General features: G+C 54.2%; 1 protein-coding gene across 5 annotated transcripts; it reads left to right on the top strand.

The window, feature by feature from the left end:
* The first annotated feature begins 4,631 nt into the window (after positions 1-4,631).
* Positions 4,632-20,402, top strand: P2RX5 (purinergic receptor P2X 5). 5 transcript variants are annotated; one of them, XR_002182946.2, is made up of 14 exons: positions 4,633-4,888; positions 8,897-9,047; positions 9,697-9,768; positions 10,042-10,117; positions 10,207-10,303; positions 10,567-10,647; positions 10,900-11,038; positions 11,525-11,661; positions 12,090-12,183; positions 12,296-12,361; positions 14,548-14,630; positions 15,540-15,692; positions 17,059-17,900; positions 18,445-20,402. XR_002182946.2 is itself a non-coding variant. In XM_019980859.2 (13 exons), exons 1-13 carry the CDS (start codon positions 4,752-4,754, stop codon positions 17,126-17,128), a joined length of 1,356 nt encoding a protein of 451 aa, XP_019836418.1. In that variant the 5' UTR covers positions 4,633-4,751; the 3' UTR covers positions 17,129-20,402. The 5 variants fall into 5 exon arrangements, 4 of the variants coding, with proteins under 4 accessions (XP_019836420.1, XP_070628946.1, XP_019836418.1 ...); XM_019980859.2 differs by having other exon boundaries at positions 17,059-20,402; XM_070772844.1 differs by lacking the exon at positions 4,633-4,888 and adding an exon at positions 7,316-7,341 and having other exon boundaries at positions 17,059-20,402.
* Positions 20,403-21,428: the final 1,026 nt, after the last annotated feature.

Here is a 21,428-nt window from a genome sequence, read left to right as displayed (position 1 = left end):
TGTGGAACAGTTTCTCCATCCAGCTTCACAGACCTCCTCCATATATTCTGGTCCATTTAATAAGAACATCTGTTCTACCCCAGGCTCTGTACTTAGGCAGCTCATCTCAGAGTCACCCCAGGCTCCATTAGCTGTTTCATGGAGGAGGAAACAACTTGCCTGAGGCCTTAAAACTAGTTTAAGGAAGAACCTCCAGGTCTAATGTTTTTCCACAAAAGCTCAATTACAGATGGGCAAGGTGTAGGTTGGCAGAGTGGAGGTTTACAGGCTTTGCTGGGGAAGAGGCACAGGTGGCGCTCAGCTCTTCAAGTTCCCAGGCTGCAGGTAGGATGCTGAAGGTGCCGATGCTCTGGTCCTGGGAATCAGCTTTTCCGGCAAGCTCTCTGAGTGATCTCTGATGCAAGAGCCACACCCTGTGAGACACTAGTTAGATCAGAGTTTTACACTTTGTCAATGGATAGCACAGACTCGGAGTCTTGATGACTAAGAAGTTGCTTCAGGAGACAAATTTAACATAATGCTCTAGCAGAATGATCTCTGTTGAAATCTTCAAGAATATACACTCAAAGGCTTAGTCACTGTACTCTTGACACCTCAAATGTGCAGGCTAATGGGTACAGGCAGGATGTTCAGGATCAACTTTCCCTCCGCCCTCTCTCCCTCCCCCACCCTGCCACTTGTCTCCTGGATGATCGTCTATGTCATTATAGGCAGGTGGGGCAGAAGCGGTAAAGCCTTTCCTGTCCTCATAGCCCTACGGGACATGAGATAGCACTCAGCTGTAACTCCTGGAAGAGTGGATCCTGTCCTTTGGGAATTCAGAGAAGGCGAAGGATCCAGGAAGCCTTTGTGAAGGAGACGGACCCCTGTAATCGGAATCTTGAAGCCACGGGGTGCTGAGGAGAGACTGGCCTGAGCAAAGGCCCCGGGGGTTGGAACGTGCAGGATGTGATGAAACTGTCAGCCAACCCCCCTGAAGCTGGTGTGCTTAACGGGCTTGTCAGGCCAGAAAGGCGGGCGGGGACAGTGACTGCAATAAAGAGGAAGAGCCTTGGAAGGACTGAGTGCAGGAGCTGCGGAAGTCACACCCACTCTTGGTTCACAGGAGGATGTCTCACTTGCTGTGGGTTCATCACTACAGCCCTGGGAACTCAAGGCGACAGAGGAGGGGATGGACCAGGGTGACTACATGCAGGTTTTGGGGAAACTCCTGCAGGGAGCAGGAGCAGCTTTCTCTACCATGTACCATGTTCGAGCTGGTGTCACTTCGGTTTGGTTGACTTGAGTTTGAGCCTTTACCCTTTTCAATACCAAGTGGACCAGCATTTGACAGTTTATTCTTTTTAAGTGCCACCTCAGTGGAGTTTTTCCCCAGGTCACATTCTGAGAACTGAATAATGAGGAATAACCCATCAATTACGACAGGTCACCAGGCTGCTGATGGACTCAGAAATGCTTCCCACAGAAATGGGCTTCCTTCTTCCTGTTGACTCTTTGAAGCAACATGAGTAATATATCTGCTGTTTCTTAAATGGACCACTAATGTCTATTAATGGGACGTGTTTATCATAGCAGGACTCTCCAGAGCAAAAGAAGAATTAAAGGATAAATTGCTTTGTGAAACCCTTTCCATGCCACCATGCCTTTTCCACTCTTGTCCCTTCCAGGTCATCCAGCATCCTCCGGGCTCTGAAGCAAGGGCTTTCCTTGCCTTGGGATGACTTCCTTTTGTGTCCTGAGACAGATTGAGATCTCCTGTCTCAACAGTTGCTTGAGCCCTCCTCTCCTCTGGGATGGGAAATGAAACCTTGTTTGTTAGGTATAAGTAACCTCTCCTCCAAGGACCAGATTGTTTTATGCAGTTTGTGTTTCCTCTTGTGCTTCCTTTAATTTTTTGGAGAATACATTCTGAGTTTATTTTACAATTCCCCATCACTTCACTGCAGTTACCTTAGATCATCCGAGACAGCCTTACGAACCAGATGAGATTGGTCAGTCCAGTCACGGCCAGTTCCTTTCTTTCAGGTGGACAACACTCGTTACAATGAAGTATGATGTGGATGATTTGGGTGGAGGAGAGAGAAAGGGGCTTTGACTATTCACCCTGACTGCTGACTTAACTATTTGCTAAGCTGATAAACATTCGAACAGTAATGGTGGGGAAGATCATTTGAACAGGATGCCTGGTGAGATGGGTTTAGGTAGAGACTGGGAAACCATCACTCAAAGACTGCAAGCAGTTTTCACTCAAGTGCTTGAATTCATCTTGGTTTTGGAAGCATCCCTGAACTTGGACTTCTAGTAATGCCAATGCAAAAAGCAAAGACCCCTTCTCCTGCTTGGGGTACAATGGGGATTAGATCTGAACTTGGGGTGGTGAGCCAGCCCCAGCCACGTGGAGGTAGATTGCAGATACTTGGTTTGCAGCTCAAGGGAAGTATTTTTCACGTTGTTTTGACCTTGACCCACGGGAAGAAATGCATTATACGTCATAATGTCATATGCACACACATACTTCAAACAAGTTTCACAAAACCGTCTACCCATACTTCCTTAAACATACTCTAATTTTTTTTGTGTGTGTGTGTGTGAATATACTGGTTGGAACCCAGGAAATTGCTATCATGAGCCACTAATGGGTCTGGGTTTAGCTTAAGAAGCTGTGAGGGCGCCCACATGGGAGAGTCTGGCCACACCTCTGAGAAGAGCCCTTTCCCCTCTGGACATCCCTCACGTCATGTCTGAAGCCTCTAGAGAGTTCTGTCAGAAACTGCAGCCTGGCTTTGGCTGGGCCATGGGGAGATCAGGAGGGGCTGCCCGCACTGGAGGGCAAATGAGCAGGTTGTCGGAGAGCCATGAGAGGGAGGGCTAAGGGAGAGGCTGGCAGGAGAGGGAAGGAGTACATGGTGCGTCCTAGTCATGTCTGACTCTTCGAGACCCCATGGCTCCTCTGTCCATGGGATTCTCCAGGCAAGAATACTGGAGTGGGCTGCCATTTCCCTCTCCAGGGGACCTTCCCAGCCCAGGGATCAAACCCACGTCTCCTGCATCTCCTGCAGAGGCAGGCGGATTCTTTACCACTGCACCAGCTGAGAGGCCCTGAGGGAGAGAGGGAGGCCAGGTGACAATTCCTAAGCCTTTCTGCCAGGATGATGTCAACTTCCAAAATCCCCAGTCATAATTGGAGCAGCAGCTGGAATCCTCTCTGGGTTTAAAAAAATCAGGCCTGAATTCACTCAACAAACACTGACTTATTTTATGGCAGGCACAGCAGTGGCCGTGGGGTGCAGAGATGCCTAAAGGCAAGGTCCCTGTCCTCCTGGAGCTTATGGTCTTAGAGGGGGACACAGGCAATAAGTAAATGAGGGACAGGGCCTCTAAGGGAATAAGAAGGCGTAATGGGATAGAAAGTAGTTGGGGTGGAGGCTGCTTTAGTGAGTGGTAGTAAGAACAGGCCTTTTTTTTAAAAAAAAAAAAAAAAAAGGAACTGGCATTTGAGTTGAAACTGATGAACAGATGCAAAACTCAGTGCTTCCTAAATGGCAGTTTGAGGGCAAAATACAGATTCCCAGGCTCCATCCTAGTCTTAAGAGAATGACAATATTAGGCGCAGTGCCCAGGAATTTGCATTTTTCTTCCAAATGATGCCCAGGCTCACTAAAACTGGAGACCTGCTGCCTTGGGGCGTTTTCTTTGAGAGAAGATCACACCTGGTGAAGTTTAGGGTCCCTTCCAACTTCTGACTCCCAGAGCCTGTGGTTCAGGGAAGGGACTTCTCATTGGTGTGTGAGGGCCAGGCCACGGAGAGGGGCAGGGCGGCTTCCGGTCAGACTGCAGGATGGTAATGCCTGAGATGCAGAAAACAACGCGTGCACAGCCCCACACACATGCACTCGAAACTCGCCCAGGACCCCGAGTCTCTCTCTTTGGCCACCCCAGGGTCCAAACCTGATCTCAGAGCTGTCCTCATCTCCGTTCTCACCACCTCCAATTTAATTTCACGTGTTGTGAGGGTGACAGATTTAGAAGCTTAGATTAGGTCCCCTCTCTTGCCTTGGGAACATTTCAAACAGTTGGCACCCGCCTTCTCTCCAGACATATTTTAAGATCCCAGGCCTCGGTTGCCTGTCTCCCCGCCCCCACCACACCCCACCACACCCCACCCCTCCTCCCTGTCCTGGCCGCCGACTCCTGGGGACTGCGGGGTTTAAACCGGCCGCAGCTGCTGCAGTAGGAACACGCACCTCGTTCCAGCCGAGGCGGGAGCCGCGCGTCTGACAAGTCTAGTCTCCCCCATCTTGCTCTTTATCCTGCCCACCCGCACTTCCTGTGCTGTAGGTACCCGTCCCCACCCCCGCCCCGGGGGCCTCAGTTGCCCCGTCTATTCAATAGGAGGAACCCCCGGGATTTCTTTGGGAGGCGGAAAGAGCGGGGGTTGCTTCCAAAGAAGCCCCTCTCAGCGCGTCCCTCCCGCGCGGCGGTCGCCGGGAGGGCCGCCGCAGGGCAGGGCGGGCGGCGGTCCGGCGCTGTCACTGTCACTGTCAGGGGAGGAGGCGGCAAGGTCGCGGTCCGAGGTCCCCGCCTGGCCTCCGGCGGCGCTGCCGCAGCCTTGCCAGCAGCCGGCCCCGCGCGTTGAGCCGTGCACCCGGCGGCCGCGGGGCCCAAGCTGGGGGCCGGGCGGCGGGCGGACGGGGGCGGCTCCATGCGCCACACGTGCGGCCGCGCGATCGCCGGCCAGGTGAGCCGGAGCCATGGGGCAGGCGGGCTGCAAGGGGCTCTACCAGTCGCTCTTCGACTACAAGACGGAGAAGTACGTCATCGCCAAGAACAAGAAGGTGGGCCTGCTCTACCGGCTGCTGCAGGTCTCCATCCTGACCTACCTGGTGGTGTGAGTTCTCTGGGGGCTTTGGGGAGGGGGCAGGGTCAGCCGGGGGCGGCAGCGGTGGCCTCCGGAGCTTGGGAATTGGTGTGTGGACGCCTGGGGTGCCCTGTGACTGGGGTCTGGGACTCTGCTTCTGGAGGGGACCCTTTTTGTACCCGTGGGTGTAAGGGTGGGGGCTAAGGAAGGAGGCCTCAACTCCCCCACCGGCTCAGGAGGTGATGAGATGTGCCAGGGGCTCCTGGGTCCTCTCATTTCTCAGACTTGCCGTGGTCGGCTCCTTCCTCAGGGCTGGGGCCCCAGCATTAGGGCTTTGGGCAGGGGGTGAGGATGCAGGGGGCTGGGCTTCAGCTGTCCCTGCCGCCTCCCTGGGCCTGGTCTGGAATCGCCCCAGCACTGGGTAGGTTATTTATAATCACTGAGCTCAGTGCCAGGCTTGGGGCTGGGCAACTCATGAGCCTGGTGTTGTGTCCCTGAACTCCCTGCTGGTCAGCTCGCCCCAGCCGGGGCCAGGGGTCCTGCTGGGATCCCTCGATCCTCTCTGGCACCCACCTCTCCTGCCCCGCAGGAGCTGGCACCATCAGCTGAGAGGGCAGCTCTTTGGGGTCAGCCAGGGGTTCAGAGCCCTCACCCCCAAGCAGGGAGGGGATAGGTGGAGAGGAGATGCGCGTCTTTTACTTCCGCAGTTACTGCCGTGGAGTCCCTCCTACTTCCTGCCCCTTTGGGAGGGCAGTCCTGACCTCACCTTGCTCCCACCAGAAGGCTTCATCCCTGAGGCATCTGGCTGTCTCCACCTGAAGGCTTTTTCTTGGTGCTGCTCCTCAGCCAGGGGTCCCTTTCACACCTGGCTTCTCACAGGCTCCTCCCCAGAAATCCCAGTGTAATTATATGCTCATTCAGGGGATCATTTGTTTAGTGTCTGTGCTGACTCCCTGCCATTCTGGGAATGCCCTGAGGGCGGGGCCTGCCTGCCATCCCTGAACTGCTTAGGGAACCAGATGTGAAGTGAACGAGTGGATGTTGTTGCTGAATGTCTGTGTCCAGGCTGGGCCCATTGTGTCCCCACTAAAACAGCTGTTTGGCTCAAGGGTCTCAACCCTCTCAGAGGTCCTTGGAGATGGGCCATGCCAGCTGTGCTCCCAGAGACGAGGGTGGAAGGGTCCTGGTTGGTGCCTGCTGTACAGAGAACTCTTCCTGGCACCCCGGAGGGGCAGGGCGTCCTGCGGGACCTCTGGAAGGCGGCTTCCCGCCCTCTCCTGGCCTCAGTGTTTCCAGCTTTACCGAAGGTTCACCTGCACAATTTCTAACTAACAGTAACATCAGTAATAAGTTGATGTGTTCATTGAACTTCTCCTCTGTGCCTGGTACTCACTGTACTAAGCAATTTACATGTCCCATCTTATTAAAAAAAAAAAATATATATATTTTTATATATTCAGTTCAGTTCAGTCGCTCAGTCGTGTCCGACTCTTTGTGACCCCATGAATCGCAGCACGCCAGACCTCCCTGTCCATCACCAACTCCCGGAGTTCACCCAGACTCGTCCATCGAGTCAGTGATGCCATCCAGCCATCTCATCCTCTGTCGTCCCCTTCTCCTCCTGCCCCCAATCCCTCCCAGCATCAGGGTCTTTTCCAATGAGTCAACTCTTCGCATGAGGTGGCCAAAGTGCTGGAGTTTCAGCTTTAGCATCATTCCTTCCAAAGAAATCCCAGGGCTGATCTCCTTCAGAATGGACTGGTTTTATATATATATTTGATTAATTTGTCCTTACAGAAAAGTTCTAAGAGTACTACAGACGTTTTTAATGCCTTTCACCTTGACTCCCCCAAATGTTAACGTTGTGCTTCATTTGTGTTGGCCTTACCTGTCTCTCTGTGTGTATATATATGTGCAGTTGTTTCTGTTGAGTAGGTTGCAGGCATGAAAACTTAGAAATTCACATTGAAATAATATTATCACCTAAGCAATAGACCTTTTGTAAATTGTCCCCTAAGTTACCTTTATAGGAAAAGAAAATCTGAAATCATGCCTTGTATTCAGTTGTCCTGTCTCCTTTACTCTGGAATCACTCCCGAGTCTGTCTTTGTATCTATGACTCTGACATGTTTTAGAGTACAGGATCTTTTTAAAACCATTTTTAAATTGAGGTAAAATTCATAGAGCATGTAATTCATCATTTTAGCCTTTTTAAGTTATGCAATTCAGTGGTTTTTAGTACATTCACAGTGTTGTACAGCCAGCACCATTATCTAATTCTAGGATGTTTCCATCACCCTCAAAATAGATTGTGTCTATTTACAGTCAGTTGCAGTTCTCCCCTACCTCCATCCCTTGGCAACCGCTTAATCTATTTTTTGTCTCTATAGATTTGCCTATTCTGGACTTCTCATATAAATCAAATCATTATAACATGTGGCCTTTTTCGTCTGGCTTGTTTCCCGTAGCATCATGTTTTCAAGGTTTGTCCATGTTGGAGCCTGTGTCAGTGAATCATTCCAAGGGCTGAATAATATCTCATTGGATGCAGACGCCACATTTGTTTATGCATTCATCTGTTGGACAGATGATTGTTGGACAGATTGATTGGACTTGGATTGTTTTTACTTTCTGCCTATTATGAATAATTCTGCCGAGAACATTCACGTGTCCGTTTTCGTGTGGACATACATTTTCCCTTGTCTCACACACTTGGGGATGGAATTGCTGGGTCACAACTGTCCATCTGCTTCCCACAGCGCCTGTACAGTTGTACATTCCCACCGGCGAGCCCCAGTTTCTCTGCATCCTCACCAACACTTGTTATTTTCTATTTTTTGGACTACAGCCATCTTATTGGGTGTGAAGTACTCTCTCATTGTGGTTTCTATTGCATTTCCCTAATGACTAAAGATGTTAAGCATCTTTTCAGGGGCATGTCGGCCATTTGTGTGTCTTTCTTGAAGAAATGTCTGTTCACATCCTTGGGTGCTAAGTTGCTTCAGTCGTGTCTTGACTCTTTGAGAGCTTACGCACCATAGCCTGCCAGGCTCCTCTGTCCATGGGATTCTCCAGTGGGTTGCCATTTCCTTCTCCAGCTGATCCTCCCAATTCACATCCTTAGCCCATATTTAAATTGGTTTATTTGTCTTTTTTACCCTTGAGTTGTAAGACTTTGTATATTCTGGGTACTAGACCCTCATGAGATAATGTGACTCACAAATATTTTCTCCCATTCTATGGGTTGTCTTTTCACTTTATTGATAGTGTCCTTTGATGCACAAAAAAAGTTCTTAATTTTGACCAAGTCCATTATTTTTCTCTCTTTTTTTCCATTTGTTGCTTGTGTTTTGGGTGTCAGAGTATAGGATTTAAAAAAAAAACTGTTTACTGACTTCTGGCTGCCCTGGGTCTCCACTGCTGCACACAGGCTACTCCCTGGTTGGGGTGCTCGGGCCTCTTATTGGGTGGCTCCTCTTGTTGTGGAGCTCAGGCTCTAGGCCATTGTGGTGCTTGGGCCTGGTTGCCCCGTGGCACGCGGGATCCTCCCAGACCAGGGATTGAACCGGCGTCTCCTGTATTGCAAGGCAGATTCTTAACCACTGGACCACCAGGGAAGCCTCAGAGTGTAGGATTTTGCGCTCTGGTTTTGTAGAGTCCCCTCAGTTTGGATATGTCTTCGGTCTCCTCATGATTAGTTCTAGGTTGTACCCCATGCCCCTTAATTGAAGGGAGGTGCCGTTAGCCCTGTGTTGACCCCCAGAGTTCACTGGCTCGCCCGAGGTCATGTGACAAGTGGGGATGAGTGGGCGGCAGGGCCCTGGTCCCTGACAGCAGCAGCCTCTCCCTTCTGGGGCTGCTTGTCTCCTCCACTGTTTGCAGGGCTGGCTTTCAGGCAGCGGTGGGAGTTGTGACTCCTGCCCAGGAGTGGGTGGGAAGGGTGAAACCCCAAGCCTGCCCTCTCTGCGCCCTGGCGTCTGGGGAGACTTCCTGAGGGCAACGGGAGGCTGATGCCCACCTGCTTGCCCCTCCCTGCAGTTGGGTGTTCCTGGTGAAGAAGTGTTACCAAGACACGGACACGTCCCTGCAGAGCAGCATCATCACCAAAGTCAAAGGCGTGACTTTCACCAACACCTCGGAGCTTGGGGAGCGGCTCTGGGATGTTGCTGACTATGTCATCCCACCCCAGGTCTGAGCCCCACCCAGCACAGGGGGACCCAGGTCGGCAGGGTCTGGCTCTGGACGGGTCATGTGGGAAGTTGCTTGGGGACTCAGGGGCCTCCACTCACTGTCTCCCTTGGCCTGTGACGGCTGCAAGGTTTGCAGACAGACTCTGCCCAGGTCCTTCCCCCCTCACCAAACCCCTGTACTCCTTGACTGTGCCTTACGGGGCTGCTCTGTTTGCAACAAACCCTGATCCTGTTGAGACCAAGTGGGACCCAGAGACCTTCCCTGCCTGTGTGAGCTGGCAGGTCTGACACCAGGAGCCCCACCTTTATGTTGGCCACTGCCCCCGGCAGCAGTTCCCTGGCCTGGTCACAGTTCCTGGGCCAGGGCTGGCCTGGCCTCACTGCCCCTTCTCTCTCCCCTCCTGGAGCTCAGCTTGGACCCTGGGGGCTGAGGTCAGCATGGCTTGGGGTTGTGGGCATGAGAGACCCATCTAAGGACACCTACTCAGGGACTCTGAGACCAGTGGGCACGTGGGTGGGGTCCACTGATTTTGTGGCCCCAGTGTTTTGAGTACCCGTGCGGAGTCCCTAACACCTGCCAGGCAGCTCCGGGAAGGAGGGACCCCAGATGGCAGGAAGGGGCTCCTCAACCCCGCTCTGATTTCTCAGGGAGAGAACGTCTTCTTCGTAATTACCAACCTGGTCGTGACCCCCAACCAGCGGCAGGAAACCTGTGCTGAGGTGTGTTTCAGTGCTGAGAGCAGGGAGTGGGGATGGGAGAGGTACAGGCAGTGCTTGGGGCCCACCTCTCTCCTGAAGCAGGGGTTTCTACCCCCTCCCAGGGCCCGCGGCGGGAATGTGTGTACTGGTGTGCATGCCTGCACGGTTCAGGGGAGAAGCAGGTTCCCAAGGCATGTGTGGCCCCAGGCAAGGGAGGAGCCCCTGTCCTCCCCCTGGGGCGGGACCTGGATCTGAGAAGGGGCACCCCAGCCCAGGTGCTCTCTCTCCTGGCAGAGTGCAAGTGTTCCCGATGCCCTGTGCTATGAGGACAGCGACTGCCCTCCTGGGGAGCCTGTTGCGGCTGGAAATGGTGAGGCCTGGAGCGGCCAGGGCTGGGGGTCAGGGAGGGGCTGGAGCCGGGAGGTTCCTGGCACTGTGCTTGTCCCCCTCCCCCTGCAGGAGTGAGGACGGGCCGCTGCCTGCGGGAGGGGAGCGCACAGAAGGGCACCTGTGAGATCTTCGCCTGGTGCCCGGTGGAGACAAGATCCAGGCCAACGTGAGTAGCTATAAGCTTGGGACCCTGAGGAGTCACCCAGTCCTGGGCAGTGGGTCCCAGCCTGATGGTGGAGACACGTCCACTCGGAGTCCTCATTCTGGGGGAGGAGCTGGGACACCCCACAAAGGCCCGACGGCCAATCCAACATGACTGAATTAACTGTCCTTTGCCAAGGCTTCGGGGCACCCATGGGCAGGCAGGCTTCAGCCTCAGCATGGGGCGGGCAGGGCCCCCTGAACAGGCTGTCCTGCCTTTGTTTTCAGGAAGCCACTCCTGGGCGAAGCGAAAGACTTCACTGTTTACATAAAGAACTTCATTCGTTTCCCCAAATTCAACTTCTCCAAGTACGTGGGCCCGTGTGCATGGTGTGTGTGTGACGCTATGTGTGAATGAACCACTGGGCATTGAAGGGGCACCCTTTCCTCTGCTGTGGCGGATGTGGGGGTGGAGGAATTAATCAGGACTGGGGTAGGGCTAAGTCAAGGGCTCAGTCTGGGCTGGGCGAGGGGTCCAGTGGCTCCTGGGTCAGGCCATTTCTGGCTTGGGAACAGCAAGTCTCACCTTTATTCCCCTGGCTCTTCATGGCCTCCACCCAGGACCAATGTGCTGGACACCACAGACAGAACTTTCCTGAAGTCCTGTAAGTTTAGCCCCGAGAATCCCTACTGCCCCATCTTCCGACTGGGCTCTGTGGTCAGCTGGACGGGGAGCAACTTCCAGGAGATAGCGGTACAGGTGGGTGGTGTGTGCTCAGAGCCCCCCCCCCCCCAACCCCGGGGCCGAGGGCTGTGGGCTTGGGCTCTGCAATGAGGAGGCAGGGTGGAGGAGGACCCACAGGAGGAGCCGGCCCTGCAGTAACCTGCCCATGGACCTGCTCTCTCAGCATCGGCTGTGATGCAGTCAGCTATGCCACACTTGCTGAGGGGCACACTCGCACCTGCGTTTGGTTCTAAGTCCTCTGCTGTGAGCTGCCAGTGCCACGCGGGGGCTCACTCTGGTCATTCCCTTCTCCTTGGGGCATGGAGCAGGAGATGTGGGCTGTGGGTGATGCTTCTTCTCAGCCACTCCAGAAATGTGAACCCTGGGCCTTCCACCATCCTTCCAGAAGGATGCTGCAGTGGAGCTGAGCCCTTACCCAAGCTCTCCATGAACAGCTGACTTGTGACTTCTGTCCACCTCCAGAAAGTTCTGGGCCTTGATTCATGTCTCTTTTGCATCAAGGGCGGCGTGATAGGAATTCAGATTGAATGGGACTGTGATCTTGATAAAGCGCCTTCTGAATGTTACCCTCGCTATTACTTTAACCGTCTGGACAACAGATTTTCAGGAAACTCTATCTCTTCCGGGTACAACTTCAGGTACCTGGCGCTAAGCCTGCCACCTTATGACCCTGTCCTTCCCTGGGTGCCAGCCCTATGACACCCCTTCCTGGGGGTGGGTGTCAGAGTGGGAGGTGCAGGGAGGCAGCCAGGGTGCCTCTGGGAAACTCCTGCCATGGCTCTGGAGCTGCCCTGGAGCGGAGGGCTGGGCCAGGTCCATCGGTGCCTGGTGGCCCCAGGTTGGCCCAGCAGTGGTGGGAAAGCCTTCACCCTTTGGGGACTGTCTGGCAAGAACTTCAAAGATCGGAATGAACCTTTAATGTCACATAAGCAAAAGGGTCTCCAGCCTTTCCTGGGGTTGCTGAGAGCCAGGGTGCCGGGGTGGGTGGGTTTATAAATCTCCAAGGCAGCCGAGCCTGCACTGAAAACAGGAAAGGCCCAGGCAGGCTGAGCCGTGTCTCCCCCAGGTTTGCCAAGTACTACCGAGACGCAGCTGGGGTGGAGTTCCGCACGCTGTTTAAAGCCTACGGGATCCGCTTCGATGTGATGGTAAATGGCAAGGTGTGTGGGCGAGGCTCCCTTCTGGGAGGGTGGGCCATGTGGGGGTGTCTGGGCTGGCTCTGGTGGAGTCCCTGGTGACCCCGCTGTGCCTCACCTTGTCTCTCTGCTCCAGGCTGGCAAGTTCAACATCATCCCCACGATCATCAACGTGGGCTCAGGGGTGGCACTCATGGGAGTGGTGAGTACCTCTCCCCTCCCCCTTGACCCTCGGAGCACCGCAGGGGGAGCGGGCACTGCCCAGGGGAGAGAGCTGTCCCAGTGCTCCAGAAGGAATCGGAGCTGGGGAGGTCAGTGCGGGACGGGGTGAAGAGGGCTTCCTGGGACTTCACACCCCTCTGGCGGCCCCCGGTGTCAGCGCCTGCCTGGGATTCTCTTTCCAGAGCTAGAGGCTTCTGCCTGTGGCTCAGCAGCTGGGGGTTCTCTGGAATCCTCCACAGCCTTGTCTCCACTTCCACTAAAACGAGGCAGATCTGGCGATATACAGGGCTTCTCAGCCATGGCCCCGTTTATATTTTGGGCCAGATAACTTTTGTGGGGTGATCGTGTACGTTGTAGAGTGTTTAACAGCATCCCCAGCCTCTCCCCATGAGGTGTCGAAAGCAACTTCCCCCACAATTGTGCTGGCCAAAAACGTGTGCAGGCATTGCCAGACTGCCCCGAGTTGTGAATCACAGGGACTAAAAAGATGAGAGGCAGGGAAGTCGGGCTGTGGTCCTTCCTCGGGTCTGTTCTGAACTTCAGCTGGGCAGAGGGGCCACAGGAGGGGATGTAGCACTGGAGGGCAGGGAAAGGCTTATTCCTGACCTTTCATGCCCCCCCTTTTTTTTCTGGAAGTTTTTTAAATACAAGGGAGTTATCAGTGAGTGGCTTGCATCCACCCCAGTGAGCCCCTTATTGAGATTTCTGGCAGCTTTGTCCCTGGTTCCTCTGCCTAGGAGGTCACAACAGCTCCCCTGGAGGCTTCCAGGAGGACCTGCTGCTGCTAAGTCGCTTCAGTCGTGTCCAACTCTGTGTGACCCCATAGACAGCTGCCCACCAGGCTCCCCCATCCCTGGGATTCTCCAGGCAAGAACACTGGAGTGGGTTGCCATTTCCTTCTCCAATGCATGAAAGTGAAAAGTGAAAGTGAAGTCGTGCAGTCGTGTCCGACTCTTAGCGACCCCATGGACTGCAGCCTCCCAGGCTCCTCCGTCCATGGGATTTTCCAGGCAAGAGTACTGGAGTGGGGTGCCATTGCCTTCTCCACCAGGAGGACCCAGGACTGACTTTTTATTGAGACCAGAAACACCGTGTCCTATAACAGGACTCAACGAAGCCATGCTCCTGAGAGATGGGTCAGTGGATGAAAGGGGGCCCCAAATGACTCCTTTTTAACTGCAGACAATATTGTTGGGGAGCCCTGTATGTGTGTGTATGTAGAGAGGGGCCATGTTCAGGCCTCTTTCTTATGATGTGCATATATCAGAACATGGGCATCTGGGGACGTCCTGTGGGATGCAGGTAACGGGAAAAGTGGTAGAGGCTGGGTGGGGGTGTGAGGAGTGCTCTCTATGGAACAATGAATTGATAACCCTTTTGACATCTGGAGGGGAAAAAAGAAAAGGTGTGCAGCGCCCAGGTTCACCTGTGGGACTGTCCCTCAGGCCTCTCCCACCCGCTCTGTCTGTGCTCTGGGTGGAGTTGCCCTCTGGTGGAGGAGACCGGTATTTGCACCATCTGGTCTGGTCTGAAGAGCTCATGTTCAGGTGTCAGTCGTTCTGCTGGGTTGCTCAGGCCTCCTCCTCTTTCCTTGGCCCCTGCTGTGGTGTTCTTGTTCAGATACCCTCCAACCCATGTGACTACTAGAGGGATCTTCCCACAGTGCTGCACTTCTGTGTCCTGCCTGGGTTCCCAGGCATGACAAGCTGGCTCTTTGCTGAGCTTTTTTCCTTCTGTCTTAAATAAAATCCAATTCAGACTCAAGACTCGGCCCAGAGGACCCTCGAGGCTGCGTAAAGTTCCATCTCCTCTCTGCTTCTCTTCCCATCTTGGGACAGGTCGCTTATCATTTACATGCTTGTCTCCTGCACCCGAGGCGGGGGCGGGGGGTCCCCCAAGAGTGCCATTGTCCTACCTCTCCCTGTACCCCAGGGCAGTGCCTGGCACTGGTGAGCGCTGAGCAAACACTGGCTGAAGATGTGATTGAGAGGGGTCAAGGCAGTGCAGAGGTGCTTGGCCTGACAGAGCAGAGGGACCACAGGCTGGCTGGCTGCACGGTGGGCCGGCTTTGTGGCCTTGGACAAAGGAGCCTCTGAGCTCAGCGCCCTCACCTATTGGTGTTAAGTGGCCTGGCGCACTGAGTCAGGGACCTCCACTCTTTTACAGGGGTCTTTCTTCTGTGACCTGGTACTCATCTACTTCATCAAAAAGAGCCACTTTTATCGAGACAAGAAATACGAGGAAGTGAGGTCAGTTACGCTTCCTCCCGGTGGCCCTAGGGCAGCCCACTAGGTCAGTGTTTCCCTCCATGGCTCAGAACTCTGGCCCTGGTTTTCTGTTGACGTTTGTGGGGTAGAGGCAGGGCTGAATGCTGGGAGCCATCTTGGAAGGGCTGGGGAAGGTGGAATGTTCTGAGTACCGGCTCTACAGAACTGGATTCTGCTTCGGAGCAGCCAGCAGAAGAGAAGGCCACCAAAGGCCATGGGAAGGAGACCTGGTTTCCAGGCCTGGCTCTGCTGCTGTCTCCCCAGGCCTCCTTGGGCCTGTTTCTCTCTGTGTGAGACAGGAGTGTTGGTTTACATAGAGTGTCTTCCAGCACCTGTAATTTCAGGATTCTTGGACTTGGTGGTCCTGGTGGGCTGGGGTTGAGGGAAGCTGGAGTGGTAAAGGAAGGAAAAATAAATGGAGTCCCCCTACCCCCCACTACAGAGGCCTATTTCCAGGCTCTCTTGGGCAGTGGGCTCGGTGGGGTTTGTGTGTGTGTATTCAGAAGAGCAGACTCTAGTGTGAGTGGGAAATCCTGAGAGCTGGGTGGACAGGAAGGGGCAAGGGGCTCTGGCCAGGCCTTGGGGAAGGCTTTCTGGAGGAGTGGGATGGGAACGGGGAATTGCAGCTGGTGGGCTCGGGAAAGGCACTGGGTGCTCCCTCAGTCCCGCCACCCCCTGGGATGGGACAGGGGGCCAGCTTGCCTCCTCTGCCTGGACTGACCCCCAGCCCTGGTTCTCAGGCTGAGCCCTGAGCCCTGACTGTACCTGCCACCCTGCAGAGCTGCTGGAGGAAGAGGGGCGCCCCCTGCAGGGCAAGTGGCACGCCAGTCCCAGGGAGGGGGTCACGCCCAGGGCCCCCAGGCCAGGGTTAACAGGTCATGTCCTGCCCAGGGACCTAGAGGTCCTCGCCCAAATGGCAGAGTCCTCACAGCAGAGCGTGGCCCCGGACGCAGCGGGGCTGGCGGAGCAGCCAGAGGCGCAGGATGAAGGCGGCGCCCAGAAGGAGAATGGCTGTGTGTGTGGGCAGCTCCTCCAGCCCGCCAGGTGAGGGGGCTGCCCAGCCAAGGGCCAGGAAGGAGGCCTGTGGAGACAGCCCAGCTGCCACCGTGCTCCCAGCTCTGGGTGACCTGGCCACAAGGCAGGGTGCGGGGGACCTCACGGAGCCCATCCAAGCTGGACTCTGGGAGGAGGGGTGCTGGTGGTTGGCGCTTTAGCTCCTCCACGATCCCCATCATCCCCCAACCCCCGGTGACCACAGACCTGCCTGCCACTATGCTGCCCCAGCACTACAACAGCAACGCACTAACATGCACTCAGGCTTCCTCTGCTGGGCACTGCGCTGAGCCCGGAGCTCATTTCAGCACCCTAATGAGATGGTCACCAACAGTCCCTATTTTACTAATGAGGAAAGTGAGACACAGAAAGGTCAAGTAACTTGCTTCAGTCACATGGCTAATAAATGGCAGAGTTGGGACTTGAACCTGGGCAGTGTGCTCCTAGAATCCAGTCCTTCTCCATCAGGTTATTTGACCTTACCGAGCCCTTCCTTCCTCTACTCCTGTCAGAGCTGCCTCCCCTATGCTCCTCTCTGATGTGGACATTCTGGAGCTGCCCGAGCCTCAGGATGGCGGTGGCTGTGCTGACAGGTGGCCTGCAGGCCACCCTTCCCTGGAACGCTGCCCCGGGCAGCCTGGCAAGGGAGGCAGCCCTGGGGCTTGCTTTGCTTCTGCCTCACTGTGTGCCCCTGGGCAGGCGCCTGGCCCTTTCTGGGCTTGATCACCCTTTGATCCAGGGGTGTTGGACACAGGGGCCCCTCTGGCCCAGTGAGCAGGGTTCCCTGACTCTCCTGTCAACTGTGTCAGAGGGGTTCACTGACCTGGGCTGGGTGCCATCTGCCTTGAGCGTTCATTCTCTGCTGACTCAGCGATTGGCAGCCTCCAGTGGGGAGTTGAGCGTGGGCAGGGGGAGACAGAGAAGTGAGCCAGGACGAGAGGGGAGGCAAGTAGGGAGAGGTGTGGGGAAAGACAGAGGGAGAAGTTGGGGGACCTGCCGGGTAGGCTTGTGCCAGCAGCCCTCCCACACACTCCCTGAGCTGAGTGCCACTTCCTGGGTGCTCGCCTGTGCTCCTTCACATGCGAGAAGGAAGAGTGGTTGCCTTGCTGGTCTTGGCAAGCCTCAACTGTTGCTGTGGGTGCGGGGGGGGAGTCGCTCAGGGGGGCCCCCCACCCGAGGTGGTTGCTGCTCATTGCTGGTGCAGCTCCAGATGCCTCAGCCCGAGCATCAGACTGCGCTCTCTGCCAGTGCTCACCGCCTGCAGCGCTGCCTGCCAGAAGCTTCTGCAGGTTGAGTCTGCCCTTAGGGAGACCATCCCTGCCCCAGCTGTCCTGTGTGCCCCCACTTGCCCACACAGGTCCGGCCACCAGGGGAACGGAAAGGTGAATGTGGAGCAGCTGCAGAGCCTGCAGACCGTGGAGGCGTAGCCAGGGATGTTGGCTGAGAGCAGATTTAGGACAATTGTCCACACCTCTGAAGTGGGAAGAGTCCTGTCGTCGTCCACATGGAACCAGGCCTCCAGGGACAGCACCTCTCCTGCACTTTGGGATCTTGCTACAAGCTTCTTGTTATGTGTGTGGGGAGGGGGGGCCTCCCAGTGGGCGCAGTGGCTCATGCAGAAGAGGCCCTAAAGCGCATTCAGTTACTCATTCATCCATGTGGTAAACAGTTTTTGATGCCGGCTGTGGGCTGGACCCTGTCCAAAAGATGCTTGAATGAGACACTGACCTGGCCCTCAGAGAGGGGAGCACTCATCTAATTCCCTTCGGAGCTGGTGGACATGACAGCTGGGCCGCACACTCTGGCCTGCCTCCAGCCGCTAGCTGAGACCTGTACCATTAGCTCTGAAACCCTCAGAGCAAATGATGGCTCCTCACAGAAAGACCTTGGTCAACTTCCAAGCGGACATTTGGCCTTGCCCCCAGGGGTGAAATTTAAAGGCGTCCAAGAAGGCAACCAGCAAAGGACTAAAGGACTGGACCTGTGAGGAGGCAGCCGGCCACGAGGGGAGGAGGAGGAGAGCCTCGGGGAGCCTGGGGGACAGCGTCTCACCCCAGTGGGAGATGTGCTTGCCTGTGTGGTTGGGCTCTCGCTGTTCTGTTGGGCTTGTTTTTCCCTGCTCGGCTTCCCTTCCTCTAAGGCCCCATCTGAAGGGATAATGAGATGATGGATGGTGCTCGATGTCAAGTGGAAACAGCTGTAAGTAAGCTGGTCCTTGACCCCCTCCCTCAGTCGCTGTAAAGCACTGCTGTTCAACGCGTGGTCCATGGACTCGCAGCACGGGCATCACCTAGGTGCTTGTTAGAAATGCAGTCTCAGCCCTCCCTCACCGCCCCCCGCCCCCAAATCAGAACCTGCATTTCAACAGGATTCCCAAGTGATTCATGTGCATGTGAGTTTGAGAAGCAGTGCTTGAGGAGATATGCAAGGCCTGGCTCTGAAAAGGCCTGCTTTGGTGGGTGGTGTCAATTTCTGGGTCACACTGACACTGAAGTTACCTCGAGACCAAGCAGATTCCCTCCTTCCCTGCCCTGGGAAAGTGACATTATGCTCAATTCATTCAAATTATTTTGAGTAGGTCATACTTAAATGATTCAAAACTTAAGAGGTACAGAGGAACAGAAGTGAAAAGCTTCTCTTCCACCCCTGTTCCCCAATTCCCTGTGCTACCCCTGTGCTACCAATTCCAAGAGGCTCACCAGTCTTGCTGAGAATTCACTGGGTTACTCATGTCTTCCCTCAGGAAATGAACATTGCCGCCTGCACTCAGACCAAGTCCCTGCTGTCGGACGAGATGGAATGTGCTGGGCTGGGGAGCCCCTGCACAAGGGGAAGGGCCTAGAGCTCCATCACTGTTGGAACCACCGGGCGGCCAAGGCCTGCGGTGCTGCCTGTCTCCCTGCGAGCCCGGGTGCTGTCTGAGCACTTGCCCTGCCTCCAGGGAGCATTCTCCCTGTGAGGACCCTGGCTCTCCTCTGCCCAGCGGGGGCAGTAAGCCCCCTTCCGCTGGGGCCTTTGAGGAGAGGGTCAGAGGGGCGTGGTTCACAGAAGAGGACCCCTTGGAGAGCAAGCAGCTCCTCCCCCTGGGCTGCCAGGCGACCTGTCAGTAAGCTCAAACTGCTGCTCTGACAAGAAAGTGAGAAAGGCAGGTGATCTCCTGTGGTGTCTCCCTCTCTAAGGCAAACCCTTGGATTTAACAAGACAGCCTGTTACTTGTATGTCTGGAAGGGAGTTCAAAGGGCAGGGGTCCCAGCCGCTTAGAAGTTGATCTGGTTTCCTTTAACCTGTTTTTGGAATCGCTTGGCAGCAGCCACACAATTTGCAGACAGCTGTGCTACTTGTTTTACACTGGAATGGAAATGTCTTCCTACAGTTATTCATCCAGTCAGTAAATAGTATTGAGTGCCTCTCGTGTCGCGTGTTGGACCAAATGCTGATGGCAGTGGCGAGCGGCACAAAAATGGCCTCTGCTCCCAGGTGCCCAGTGTCTAGGGGTCACACACCAGTCACAAACAGGACGGGATGCTTCGAGAGTCCTCAGTGAGGCGCAGCCAGATTTCCACAAGGAAGTGACATGTGAGTTGAAATCTGAAAGGTTAGTAACAGTCTAACCAGGTGAGGGGAAGCATCCAGGTCAGGGAACCACACGTAGAAAAGACATGAGGAGGACTTAGCGAGGACTGGATGAACAGTGTGTCTGGAGCAGCTTCTGTGACGCTTTCATCACGTGGGCATTCATTACTTTTAAGGGTTGCCCCTTTAAACCTCCTGCCATAGAGGACTTGTTTCTTTAAGTCCAGCAAAACCTTCCTGGTGGCTTCCCCACTAGATGTCAGGAGCCCCATGCACAGATGGCCCTGTGACCCCCATCACAGCTTCTGGATAGTCACACATAACCAGTTCCCTGGCTTTTGCACAGTTCTCCCCACCACCCGCATAATCTTGACTCTGAAGGGGGAAGAAGAGGAGCAGGAATCTGAGCACGTTTCACACTTGGGAAAGCCCCTTTCCCTCGGCACAGGAAGATGACCACGCCAGCCTCTCAGATCTGTCCATGCTGACATCTCAGTATCACAGGAATTGTCTATGGTTATGTTCAAGCCTTGGCCTAAAAGCCCTCTGCCTAATGTCTTCCTGACAATCAGACTTATTCCATGCCTTTGGAGTACCATGATGCTGGCCAACAGGAAAAGTTTTAAATTAAGTGCTATTAGTGTGACATGATGGGGACCAGCCACTGAAAGAGCAGAGTGCCCTTTACTCCTGATGCAGGGTCATCAGGACTGATCCATCATGGATGCCTTTCTGCTCCCCTCAACCCCATCAGTTCCTCTCTCAATGGCTAGCTAACCCCCTGGGGACCAGTCATAAACGGGGAATGTGACTTCCTCCAGGTGTCTCTGAGTGCCCCGGGAAGTCCTTACATCACTCCAAGTGGAGAGGCATCTTGGATGTCTGGTCTACTTGGTTCCAACCTGCCCCTCTCCTCCCCAAGTGGTACAACTTTCCTCAGAGCATATTCTCCAGGGGAGCCAAGAATGCTCTCTACAAAAGACACCTTTCTTCCAGCTCTTTCCCCTTAGGCCTGTTCACAGAATTAAAGCCGGGAGGATGGCAAGCATTTCCTGGGTCCTGCCCAATACATGCATTCTCTGACATTTTAATTTGGCTATAAGACAATAAAAAGGTGTTAACTTTAAATGTGCTCTTTTTTTATCTTTCATATTTTCATGGACATCCCATCAATGTAAAGACATGACCAAAAGAGGCAGACACAAGAAACAGTGAGCAACATATTACGTTCCTTACTGTCTTTGCAAAGAAATTCAAGTTAAAGTAAGGAAACTTCTTAAATGCACTAACATTAAAGGACCAAGAAGGCACTGATAAAAGTGGTACTTAGCATTTAAAATCAGGTTTTTAGCTTCTGCTCTAGTAGATTAAACATCCTCAAGATGATACAGACATGCACTGCTGTATTTTATTTTTTTTATAAAAGTGAGCATCTCAAACAATCTTCCTGCTCAGCAACAGAGGAAAGGTTAAGTAAATCAGATCACTGATTTACTCACCAGAAGGACTCACTCTCAGAGAAGGCAATGGCACCCCACTCCAGTACTCTTGCCTGGAAAATCCCATGGACGGAGGAGCCTGGTGGGCTGCAGTCCATGGAGTCACTAAGAGTTGGACACGACTGAGTGACTTCACTTTCACTCTTCACTTTCATGCATTGGAGAAGCAAATGGCAACTCACTCCAGTGTTCCTGCCTTGAGAATCCCAGGGACAGGGGAGCCTGATGGGCTGCCGTCTATGGGGTCGCACAGAGTCGGACATGACTGAAGCAACTTAGCAGCAGCAGCAGCAGCAGGACTCACTCTGCTTCCCCCTTACTCGGTGTCAGGACCGACCCCTGCCCACTGAGTTCAGAGGTGGTCACTGGGAGACACGGGCAAAGCTATTGTCTCAGCCACTTCTTAGCTTCATGTGAAAGCATCTGATACAGAACCCAAATGGGATTCAGGAGGCCTGGGCCTCCGCTGTTGGTCACAGGCCACCTATTATCTGTAAAAGGGAACTTGGCTTCAAGCTTTCAGATCCCCTTCTGATCAAAAACTGATTCTTTTTCTAAAAGTTCCAATCTGATCACATCACTTCTAACTAAAACTTTCAAAGGCTCCCCCTTCATATGTTAGTATAAAGGTCAAACTGTAATTGAGCCAAGAGCC

The sequence above is a fragment of the Bos indicus genome, chromosome 19 (assembly GCF_029378745.1).
Source record: "Bos indicus isolate NIAB-ARS_2022 breed Sahiwal x Tharparkar chromosome 19, NIAB-ARS_B.indTharparkar_mat_pri_1.0, whole genome shotgun sequence".
NCBI lineage: Eukaryota > Metazoa > Chordata > Mammalia > Artiodactyla > Bovidae > Bos > Bos indicus.
Note: the sequence above shows the minus strand (reverse complement) of the source record. Positions and strands in the feature narration are given on the sequence as shown.